The sequence below is a fragment of the Hyperolius riggenbachi genome, chromosome 1, assembly GCF_040937935.1.
Source record: "Hyperolius riggenbachi isolate aHypRig1 chromosome 1, aHypRig1.pri, whole genome shotgun sequence".
Classification (NCBI taxonomy): Eukaryota; Metazoa; Chordata; class Amphibia; order Anura; family Hyperoliidae; genus Hyperolius; species Hyperolius riggenbachi.
In genome coordinates, this window is record NC_090646.1 from 140,277,047 (window position 1) to 140,289,311 (window position 12,265).

General features: G+C 42.2%; 1 protein-coding gene across 5 annotated transcripts in view; it reads left to right on the forward strand.

Moving 5' to 3' along the window:
• The window catches only part of SLC7A2 (solute carrier family 7 member 2), a 172,833-nt gene that overhangs the window by 124,489 nt on the left and 36,079 nt on the right, over positions 1 to 12,265 (forward strand). For 3 of the 5 annotated variants that reach the window (XM_068278633.1, XM_068278635.1, XM_068278634.1), the window contains exon 7: positions 8,122 to 8,261. In XM_068278633.1, coding sequence (XP_068134734.1) covers positions 8,122 to 8,261 — 140 coding nt within the window. Of the gene's footprint in view, positions 1 to 8,121; positions 8,262 to 10,828; positions 10,966 to 12,265 lie in introns of all 5 variants that reach the window. The other 2 variants (XM_068278636.1, XM_068278637.1) reach the window with 1 other exon arrangement.

The following is a 12,265-nucleotide window of genomic DNA, read 5'->3' on the forward strand; positions in this document are numbered from 1 at the left end:
TTCACCAGAGGTTACCAACCTATTTATCTCTTGGGAGGTAATTTACCTCCTGTGATATCTCCAAATTGCAATTCTCCAGAAGTATAGGGGAAAATATCGACAGAGAGAAATGCAAGAGATAATTGTGAGATAAGTATGAGATAAATAAGTGATAGTAGTTAGTTTTTCTCCAAATCACAATTCACCAGGGAAGAAAGGGGGTGTGGCCATTCGTTATTATTTCATCTCAATGGCGTCAATTCACCAGAGGTTACCAACCTATTTATCTCTTGGGAAGTAATTTACCTCCTGTGATATCTCCAAATAGCAATTCTCCAGAAGTATAGGGGAAAATATCGACAGAGAGAAATGCAAGAGATAAATCGTAGATAAGTATGAGATAAATAAGGGATAGTTAGTAGTTAGTTTTTCTCCAAATCACAATTCACCACGGAAGAAAGGGGGTGTGGCCATTCGTTATTTTTTCATCTCTTTATTCCCTGAATGAACCTGTAGATATCATGGTTTTCACACAGCAGCTGCTGCTGTGGAAGATGGAGCCTTTTGAGCTTACTCTGTTAGGCCTGGTGCACACCAAAAAACGCTAGCAGATCCGCAAAATTCTAGCAGAGTTTGAAATGCTTTTTCTTATTTTTCTGTAGCGTTTCAGCTAGCATTTTGCGGTTTTGTGAAGCGGTTTTGGTGTAATAGATTTCATGTATTGTTACAGTAAAGCTGTTACTGAACAGCTACTGTAACAAAAACCGCCTGGCAAACCCGCTCTGAAGTGCCGTTTTTCAGAGCGGTTTGCGTTTTTCCTATACTTAACATTGAGGCAGAAACGCCTCCGCAATCCAAAATCTGCAGCAGCCCGGGAGTATGCGTTTCTGCAAAACACCTCCCGCTCTGGTGTGCACCAGCCCATTGAAATACATTACCCAAGCGTACCCGCAGCCGCAAGCAGAGCGCAAAACGCAGCCGAACCGCTCTGGTGTGCACTAGGCCTTAGAGCTTGCTTCTATTATGAGGAGACGAAGGCGTGGAGGAGGGTCTGTTTAATCGCCCATCGTATTTTTCGTGAGAGAACAGTTCTTGATAATTTTACTGAGACAGAGGTGGTGAAGAAGTTCAGACTCACTCGTGATATGATTTATGATATGATCCGGCAGTAAAAGGCGGGAATACTTTGGTCAGGTAGTGGTAAAACTCCGCCTCCTACCCACAATGCTTCACTTTCAAGCTTACAGAGAGGAAAAGTATCCCATGTAAATCATTAATACCGATTACCTAACTCTCTGCTTTCTCACACTTTCCTCATGCATATCTCTCCATTATCCCCTGCTATCGAACACTTTTCTCTCTGTCCTCTCACACTGGTGAATTGACTCCAGAGTGTTAAAATACCTCATGAGATAAACTACCTACCTTTTTTCTCTTAGTAAATCCTCTCTGGTGAATTGAGGCCAAAGTCTGCTGATTGAGGTTAGGTACACTATGCCTGTGACATTGGTGTCAATTCACCAGAGGTTACCAACCTATTTATCTCTTGGGAGGTAATTTACCTCCTGTGATATCTCCAAATAGCAATTCTCCAGAGGTATAGGGGAAAATATCGACAGAGAGAAATGCAAGAGATAAATGTGAGATAAGTATGAGATAAATAAGTGATAGTTAGTAGTTAGTTTTTCTCTAAATCACAATTCACCAGGGAAGAAAGGGGGTGTGGCCATTCGTTATTTTTTCATCTCTTTATCCCCTGAATGAACCTGGAGATATCGTGGTTTTCACACAGCAGCTGCTGCTGTGGAAGATGGAGCCTTTTGAGCTTACTCTGTTAGGCCTGGTGCACACCAAAAACCGCTAGCAGATCCGCAAAATGCTAGCAGATTTTGAAACGCTTTTTCTTATTTTTCTGTAGCGTTTCAGCTAGCATTTTGCGGTTTTGTGAAGCGTTCTTGGTGTAGTAGATTTCATGTATTGTTACAGTAAAGCTGTTACTGAACAGCTACTGTAACAAAAACCGCCTGGCAAACCGCTCTGAAGTGCCGTTTTTCAGAGCGGTTTGCGTTTTTCCTATACTTAACATTGAGGCAGAAACGCCTCCGCAATCCAAAATCTACAGCAGCCCGGGAGTATGCGTTTCTGCAAAACGCCTCCCGCTCTGGTGTGCACCAGCCCATTGAAATACATTACCCAAGCGTATCTGCAGCCGCAAGCGGATTGCAAAGCGCAGCCGAACCGCTCTGGTGTGCACTAGGCCTTAGAGCTTGCTTCTATTATGAGGAGACGAAGGCGCAGGAGGAGGGTCTGTTTAATCGCCCCTCGTATTTTTCGTGAGAGAACAGTTCTTGATAATTTAACTGAGACAGAGGTGGAGAAGAAGTTCAGACTCACTCGTGATATGATTTATGATATGATCCGGCAGTAAACTCTGGTCACGTAGTGGTAAAACTCCGCCTCCTACCCACAATGCTTCACTTTCAAGCTTACAGAGAGGAAAAGTATCCCATGCAAATCATTAATACCGATTACTTAACTCTCTGCTTTCTCACACTTTCCTCATGCATATCTCTCCATTATCCCCTGCTATCGAACATTTTTCTCCCTGTCCTCTCACACTGGTGAATTGACTCCGGGGTGTTAAAATACCTCATGAGATAAACTACCTACCTTTTTTCTCTTAGTAAAGCCTCTCTGGTGAATTGACGCCATTTTGTCAAATGAAACATTTCTACAAGAAATAACGCATATACCGTGTGCAGTTAGCACAGTGGCAGCTGCTAATCAGTGGCTGTTATTGCTGCTGGCACAGTGGTGGCTTCCAATCAGTGGCTGTTACTGCTGCTGACACAGTGGTGGCTTCCAATCAGTGGCTGTTTCTGCTGCTGGCACAGTGGGAGCTGCTAATCAGTGGCAGTTACTGCTGCTGGCATAGTGGGGGCTGCTAATCACTGGCTGCTACTGTTACAGTGGTGGCGGATAACGTACAAGCGAGCAAAGAGGGAGGCAGGGTGGCAACACAAAGTGGCCCCTGCATGCGGCACTGCAACTACGACCTTCGTGCTGCATGGAATTAACTGTAGAGAGATTTAGGGGCCAACAGAAAAGGCTTGGCGGGCTGCGTTTTGGACTTTGGACATGTCTGGCATAGGACTATCCAATCAGACAGTATATGTTTAAATGGGGGTGGCCAAGTTAATTCTGGATTATGCAAATGTATGCCGTTTGAAAATGGATCAATCAAATCTTGCCGAGGTGGCAAAAATATAAATGCCTTTGTAAAACAGAAGGTATCTGCAATTATTTATTTTTATGTCAGCAAGAAGGAACTCCCATGATGCATCACTGTTCAGTGAGCGACTATGCAAATCTTTCCTTTGTCATTGAAAGGCCAGGCATACACCCAGAGCAATGCCAATCTGAAAAGTGGAGCAAAACGTGAAGCAATATCTCTGTAACTTTTTATCAATATTTTAACAATTCTAAAATCGATTGTTAACCACTTAAAGAGACACTGAAGCGAAAAAAAATATGATATAATTAATTGGTTGTGTACTATGAATAATTACTAGAAGTTTAGCAGGAAAGAAAATATTCTCATATTTTTATTTTCAGGTATATGGTGTTTTTTCTAACATTGCATCATTCTCTAATATGTGCAGATTACACAATATTCAACATTCAAAATGATTCTTTCAGAGCAGTCTGTGAACTAATGACCTCTCCTCTGGCAGAGAAAAAGTAAACAGTTGAGATAATAAAAGTCAGAAGAAAGCCCTCTCCAAGACTTTTGAAAGTCGTAGAAATTAATGGCTTTTTTGCATAGAGATAACAACTGGAGTTTCTTAAAGGACTTACGAGGCGAAAATGCTAAAAAAAAGTAAATTACCTGCCTCATCTTTTATGGCACGGAGGACGCCGTTTGCGCCCTCCGTGCCGATCCCCGGGTCCCCCCGGGTCCCCCACGCTATGTAGCGTGGATCAGGGGGGTTGGCCCTAGAGCTGCGCAGCCGCACTCGCGGCCAGGCGGACTGCGCAGCCACGGCCAAAGGTAGCGACCATGTTGCGAGAGGCAGGAGAGCCCGACCCGGGCCGTGGGGTCGGCAGCCGGCCCAGGGGGCTAATGAGCGGGGGGGACCCGGCGGATCGGCACGGAGGGCGCGGACGGCGTCCTCCGTGCCATAAAAGATGAGGCACGTAATTTACTTTTTTTTAGCATTTTCGCCTCGTAAGTCCTTTATCTCTTCCTGTACTGGAAACAATTAGACTGATGTATCTGATCTTAACCACTTCACCACTGAGGGGTTTTACCCCCTGACCACCAGAGCAATTTTCACCTTTCAGCGCTCCTTACATTCATTCGTCTATAACTTTATCATTACTTATCGCAATGAAATGAACTATATCTTGTTTTTTCCGCCACCAATTAGGCTTTCTTTAGGTGGGACATTATGCCAAGAATTATTTTTTTCTAAATGTGTTTTAATGGGAAAATAGGAAAAATGTGGGGGAAAAAAAAATTATTTTTCAGTTTTCGGCCATTATAGTTTTTAAATAATGCATGCTACTGTAATTAAAACCCATGAAATTTATGTGCCCTTTTGTCCCGGTTATAAAACCGTTTAAATTATGTCCCTATCACAATGTTTGGCGCCAATATTTCATTTGGAAATAAAGGTGCATTTTTTTCAGTTTTGCGTCCATCCCTAATTACAAGCCCATAGTTTATAAAGTAACAGTGTTATACCCTCTTGACTTAAATATTTAAAAAGTTCAGTCCCTAAGGTAACTAATTATGTATTTTTTTTAATTGTAAATTTTTGAATTTTTTTTTAATTACAAAAAAAAAAAAATGGGGAGAGTGGGAGGTAATGAGTTAATTTTTTGTGTAAAAGTCATTTATTTGTATGTGAAAAATGTGTAGGGTGTAGTTTACTATTTGGCCACAAGATGGCCACAGTAACTTTTTGCTTTATTGCGACCTCCAAGCCTCCTTCCGGAAGCTTGGAGGAAGAATAAGGAGGCTGGACACGTGAGTTTCTTCTCACAATGATCGCGCTGCCCATAGGAGAGCAGCGGGTCATTGTGGGGCTTAGATCAACGAACGGGAATGGATTTTCCCGTTCATTGATCTCCGGGCGAGCGGGCGGCGGCGGTTTTACTAGCGGCGGGCGGCGTGTTTACGAGCGGGAGCGCGGGCAGCGTCGGGAACGCGGAAAGTACGTGTTTCTCCGTCCCTGGTTTTTAAAGGATGGAAAAAGGGGCGGAGAAATACGTACGCGCGGGGGTAAAGTGGTTAATGTTTTATTTATTAGCTGTACTACACATAAAAATCATAATATCATAATTTTTTTTCGCTTCAGTGTCTCTTTAAGTCTATCTAGATGACTATAGTCATCCAGCAGGGGTATAACCGGACTTTATATGGCCCCACTGCAAAAACGATAGCATGGGGCCCCCTTGGTCCCCAAACCCCATGCAGGTCTCATGATCAGGAACCGGCGAATGGCAGCAGAGTGTGTTCTGCTGTAAAGCAGCGTCTGGAAGTAGGGAAGAATTTCACAAGCTCCTGCACACGGTTTTTGTGAGCAAACAGGGAGAGTTTTTTGCTAATTGACTGCACTTGCGGTTGGGGAGAGAGAGAGAGGAGGAGGGGCCCCCAAAGCCTCTGGGGGCCCTGCGATGGCAGAGGTTGCAGGGGTGATTGTTACACCCATGTCGTCCAGATAGAAGCTCCTAAAGTATAATTGGATGCATATCCACGTCCAGTGGTATTACGGTGGGTGTGCACGCTCGTTCTCGTCCGCATTTATGTGGCAGGCAGCGATTGGTGAAGGGGAACAAGTGAAGCCTGTCTTTTTCCCAATGTGTGATGTCACTTATATTAGGGCTGTTATGGTCTATGACTGTAGTAAAAGAAGCCCACTTCCTGGCTTTCCACCCACCCACTTCCATAGATGTAGGATGATATTCGTTACAGCGGTTCTTTGCCTTGCTGAAAATTTCTCTTGCCGGGTATCAGAATCTGAATGCAAATATTTTATCTTGCATGTGAAACATCAAGTCAGTTCACTGTACATTAGTTCTAATCCACTTAAACTGTTGGGTTCTTTTGCTTTGCAAGCTGTCTGCAACTTTAACTAAACACATTGCTTTGTTTGGCTTCATGCAAGCAAATGTTGAAGCAGCAGTTTCCTCCATTTTTTAACTGGGTGAAGATCTGCATCAGAATACTTGTTGCAGCTATTTATCCTGATGAATTATAGTAGCACTGAGGCCTAGTTCACACTACAAATCACAAGCACAATCGCAAGTACTAAATGCTTTTGTGAGCGATTTTTTGGTTAAGTGATCCCTGGCATTTTTAGAGCGATTTGTGTTTTTTTGGGGTTTTTTTGCAAGCAATTTTGTATGTGTTTTCCTTTTGCGATTTTGTGTGTGCAGACAAATAGGAAGTGTACTCTGACTCTGAACTGAATGTCTTTTAAACCGCTGTTCAAAGCACTTTTAAAACAATTTGCGATTTTTCCTTACCTTGCATTGAAGCACAATCACCCATAAAATGGTTTGCAATTGTGTGAGAACACTCACATGGGATTTCATTATCGGAATCAGAATCATTTATTTCGCCAAGCACGACTGGGTTGTGCCCGGAATTGGGCCCCGGGGCCCACTGGAGATGTGGAGGCGGGGCCTACCGGGCAAAATACCGGCACCCCGCTGGGCCAGTCTGACACTGGGCAGCAATGCATATTATGCATACTGAGATCAGTAGTCACACCAATGTTGATGTCATTATGTGACAATGACAGGGGCTTGTTTGAGTATATTTCAAACATGACTTACAACTACCAACTGATATTTATATAAATCTAAAAATAACATTTTTATGCATACATTTTTCATGTTGAAGTGTGTATACATTCAGTGGTGAAGCTAAGGAGCTGTGGGCCCCAATGCAAGTTTAGCATTGGGGCCCCCCAAAAAGGGGATGGGGAACAGTTTATTAATGATTACCACTATTCAAAGTATCTATAGAAGTGAACATTATGAGCACAGGACCAATAGAAAGCTAATACTGTAGTTGAGGGAGGGCCCTTCGGGGCCCCTCTGGCCCAAGGGCCCTGAGGCAGTCGCAACCTCTGCAACCCCTATTGCCACGCCCCTGTATACATTGTTTGGGGTCTCTTTGTATGTATGCAATAAAGGAAGCAAGTCTAATATTTGATGTATCACTGAATACCCTTTAGCTTAGTTTTCCCTTAGCTTCTGATATCTCTATTGCTATGATCCTGAGGCCTGGAACCCACTGGTGGCACTTTACGACAAATGTCAAAACTCCCACAATTTCCGAAATTGCTGAAGGCCGTGGTTTTGACCACAGTTCCTGGAGTAATCCTGATTTGGCTCTGCAGCCACTGATTCGATCGCTCCCAAAGTACTGCAAGCAGCAATTTGCAATCGCAAGCACTCTGTGATCGCAACACTTTGAGAGGGACCACCCCATAAAGATTCACTATTATAGCGCTTTGCACATTGCCGGCAAACGTTGAGCGCTGCAAAATTGCTCCCAGTGGGCCCCAGACCTTACCTTTACTGCTTCCTAATGCAGTCCTACTACTACACTGAAAGAGGCATCCTCCTTTATAATGGTCATTAATAGGCAAACCTTTTACAATGACGAAGAGATATTGACAGCAAATATTGCAGAACAGGAGTGCAATGATCTCATTTCTGATTCCTGAAATATATAGGAAACTGAAACATCAGTGAGGGAGTAGATTGACTGCGTATTGTGGCTCCAAGACAGTGGAACCAATTGCCAAATAATGGATCAGTGATGCTCTTTGTATACTTATTACGGTCTATGGTGGCGCTGGCTGCACCCAAATCTCCTGCGCTGTAATTACAGCGCTTGTTGTATACAGTGGCACATGCTTGGATGAAGATGGGACAGGCTGGGTTGCGGGATAACCTCTGCTGATGTTCTAGTCTACTAGCACTATTAATTCTCTATAATCTTAATGCTTTGGTGACTGTGGTGTTGGTGGGCTGTTTTACTGTAATTATTTATTAATTGCTGTCTCACAATCTTGCATGACCATTGTTTCGCCTTGTTGCATGTGTTTGATTTTTATTCAGCCTGCTTGGATCCATTTTCCCAATGCCCCGTGTAATCTATGCTATGGCAGAAGATGGGTTGCTTTTCAGATCTCTAGCTCAGATCAGTCCGAGGACGAAGACCCCTGTAATTGCCACCTTGTCATCCGGTGCAGTGGCAGGTGAGGTTGCTTAGGAGAAAACTGTCAGTAAAAGGCACAAAGTGACACAAGCATTTTCACATGTGTTCATGGTTGATGAAATTACAATTTGTTAATTACTTTTGTTTCAGCCTCAAGCTTCATATACATGCCTTACCTCAATCCATTTCATGTCTTTATTTTTTTTTAACATTCTTTTGTCATTGTCATTTTTTTTAAGATGTACCCTTGAGAACCACAAGAAAGCTTAGTACACACATGCAATTTTGATTGGCCAAAAACTGGCCAATCTTACCACTTCCATGCAGTATGATGATGGCCAACAGTATTTGAATAGTATGAATGGATTGTTTATGTCAGCTCTCTTACTACATGGAGGTGGTAAAATTAGCCAGTCATTAGTCAATCAAAATTGGATGTGTGTACGCACCCTCAGCTAACTGGTCTTAAAGATTTTGTGCATCCAAACAAGATATTTCAATTTTTGGTGGATACTGGCAGGCTGAATCACCTAATAGGCATATATGTTACTGGAGCAAACATAAGCTCAGGAAATCTGCAAAAATACCTTGGACTTTCATTAAAATCTCATTTTTGGTGGGAAAAGATTTATTTTTTTCAGAAATGCTTTTTTCTCTTGCCCCATTGACTTCAATGCACTTTGAGGGCTCATTCACACTGCACGTCTTACTTTTTTTCACCCGCGTGTGTTTTTTTAAAAACGCCACCGAACGCTTGTGCGATGAATGTCTATGAGAAGGTTCATAGCAGCGCAGGTCGGTCGACAACAAAGCGGTGCGCTGACCATTTTTGGGGGGATTCCGCCTCAATGGAAGGTATAGGAAGAACGCAAAACGCTCACAAAATTGCTTTGTGTAGTGATTGTGTTTAAGTTTTTAAGAATAAATACATTTTATTTATTCTTTTCCGGGTCAAATAGTTCACTTCCTGACTTGCGTCAGGGAGTGATTTAATAAAACGTTTTGGAAAACCGCTTAGAAAAGCACTTTTGCATCGCCCACCAAAGCGCCGGGAAAGGAAAATAAAATCATCTCAAAAAAAGGCCAACACGGACGGACACGTGAACGGAACGCAATGTGAACAAGGGCTGAAAGATTTTTTTTTCTTTTTTTTTTTTCAAAAGATCTTATGGTCTTGAAAATTGTCTAGTCTTGCTTTCATGAAAATTTAGGATAGAGTAACCAAGCATCTCATGGTGACCCAAAGCCACTAGGACAGTATATAGGACCAAAAAAGACTGAAAAGCCATTCTACTAATAAAACAATGCTTAGTGTGGTTTGCCTTCTTAAAACAGAAGGTACAGTACTTGCATTAATTCAGATTTAAGTGTGTAACTGTGGTTACCCACAATACACACTATGGAAATTTAGGCAAATCAAAAATGGCTACATTCCCTCATCACTGTTCTTGTGGACCTGTTCAATGAGTTTGCCTTGATGGACTTCCAAAAAACACTCCACCATCTGTGCAGCCACCTAGATGGCAAGCAGGAATAATGAGTGAATAGATGACACTTCCATCCCTGGGGCCAATGGTTTGATTATGCCCCCCCCCCCCCCCCCATACTAAAAAGTCTCATGTACTATTAGATTTATTAAAACATTTAATTAGATGTTAGATTCTGTTAAAACATCAATGCCAATAAAATTATCTTGAAAATCCATTTTTGATCCATTCTGCAGACACACGTTAAGTATGTGTTTCAGCGGCACTGCTTCAGTTTTGGGCTAGTAGTAAAATATTGGTAGTTTAGTTTACTGATATATTAATATGCAGTTCCCTGCACCCATTCTTACTAGAATCCACCCTTCCTAGTGCCTAAACTGAACCTCGCTACCTAATGCCAAACCCTAACTCCCTAAACCATACCTCTTCCACCTAATGCCTTTTAGGGGCCTAAACTGAAATGTTGGCCTAGTCGTGCAAAGTACTGTAGTAGTCCAGTTTAACAATCAATATTAGGTCGGGCAGAGGCGACAGAGGCTCCAGCTTCAAGGCACAGTGTAGGAGGGGGCACACAACTCACTCAGTTATCATTCCCCTAATATGTTTGAAGCAAAGAGAAAAATAAGAAAAGGGGATACATGGTAGTGAGTGCAAGCCAGATAACTAGAAATTAAGGGGTTGGGGGTTCTGGGGTGCCTCTTAGTCTAATAGCAATCAGTGTGTTACAGCTGGTGTGGGAGAGATGGAGGGGCACACTTTAGTGTCTTTGGGTGCTGGAGGACCTTGTCCCAGCTATGGTGTTAGGTAAATATTGGCCAGCTTTATGAAGTGGTACAAGGTTTACGGCACGGCGGTCTTCTTTCAGTGTTCCTGGTAGACATACCCCGGCAGGTGATTCAGCCTGTTAGTAAACATGCAGGACTGCACTAGCAGCTTTAAGTAGCCTCAACCTCCAAGTAATACTGTAAACTGATCTATTTAAGGTCAGTGGTGGCAAGGTTACATGTGGTTTTATTTTTTCCTACCCTTCCTTCTTTCCTCCTGGCCTGCTCATGTTACACCCTTGTAGTTCTGTAGTGCTAAAAGCAACATTTCAACATCCATCATTTTTCTATTCTAGCCTGCTGGGCTCTATGTTTCCTCTTCCCCGAATTCTGTTTGCCATGGCAAGAGACGGTTTACTATTTAGATTTCTTTCCAAAGTGAGTGAACGGCAGTCGCCAGTTGCTGCCACGCTGACTGCAGGTGTGATCTCTGGTAAGATGTGATAACTACAGGAATTCTTGGACCGCGCTCATGGTGGTTTGCATGCACAATGGTTAATGGAAGGCGCTTATTGCTATCTCTGCATGTAAGTCTTGGGTGAGGTGTTGCCATAAAAACTTACAGGCTTAATTGAACACAATTGTGGAACTGATTGCAAATGAATAATCACTAAAATACTGGTAGTACTTTATTTCTAATTATGTATTCTGCTTTGTGCATGTATTATTTTTGATACATACAAGTCAAATACAGTTATACTCATTAACACTTGGGTGGCTTTCAAATGTACATGTTGCCTGTAACAGTGGAAGAACCTGAACAGAGCCAATATTGCTATGCATGCAACATAGTTGTTCACAATAACCTAGTCACATGACTATTGTATGTGAAATATTATTGTGCAGCCTTGTTGATGATCTATTAGTTATTTAATAGGTCAAAAAGATTAGCTCACAAAACATCCACTGTATAAAAAGTGACATGTACACTTGATAAATGTACAGCTTGACTACAAACTTGTGGGTTGTAACACATCTGTGGTCACCATTTCTGTGTCATCAGCTTTAAAGCTCAAATAAATCAAAAATTTGAGTAAATTTACACAGTGTGTAAAAGCAAAGTAATGGACAAAATACCCTTTCATAGGAGAAATGCTCTTGGAATTGCAATACAGCTTGCTACCTGCTTTGTCTGCATTTAGCTGGTGGGTGGGTGGGTCAATCAGGAGACTCCCAAAATAGGAAGAACAATAGAGTCTAGACAACATTTGTTAGCATTAAAGTACAAAGCCTGAGGCTGCAGGTAGTGGCGGAGGAAGTGGCAAGGGTGGAGCATGGAAGCAGCCCACATGCTTGTACAATTCATCACCCATCCAATCCATATTAAGTTTTCATATTTTGGAACATATACTGTAATTAAATTGCAGTGCCAGATAGAATGCTGTCAGAATTCAGCGGCTTCCATTTTAGTTTTTGCTGGGCTTTAAAGTGTAAGTTGAGGTCCAAGCCTTTTTTTGTTTTGTTTTTTTAGTTTTGGCTATATTGGAGAAATGTTAAACTAAAGAAGAAACAAAAGGCACCCTGATTTTATGTTGGCTACAAGTAGTCCCCAACTTATGAACTCCCGACTTACAACCGACCCGCTGATACGAATGGCGCAAAAATGAAAAATTTGACTCTGGTGAAATTAGACTTGTAGTTTTTGAAAAAAATTGATTTTATAAAGTTCAAAGGAAAAATGTTTTTTAAACTGGTAAAATGACATATTGCTGTGGTACAGGGGGACAGAGGTG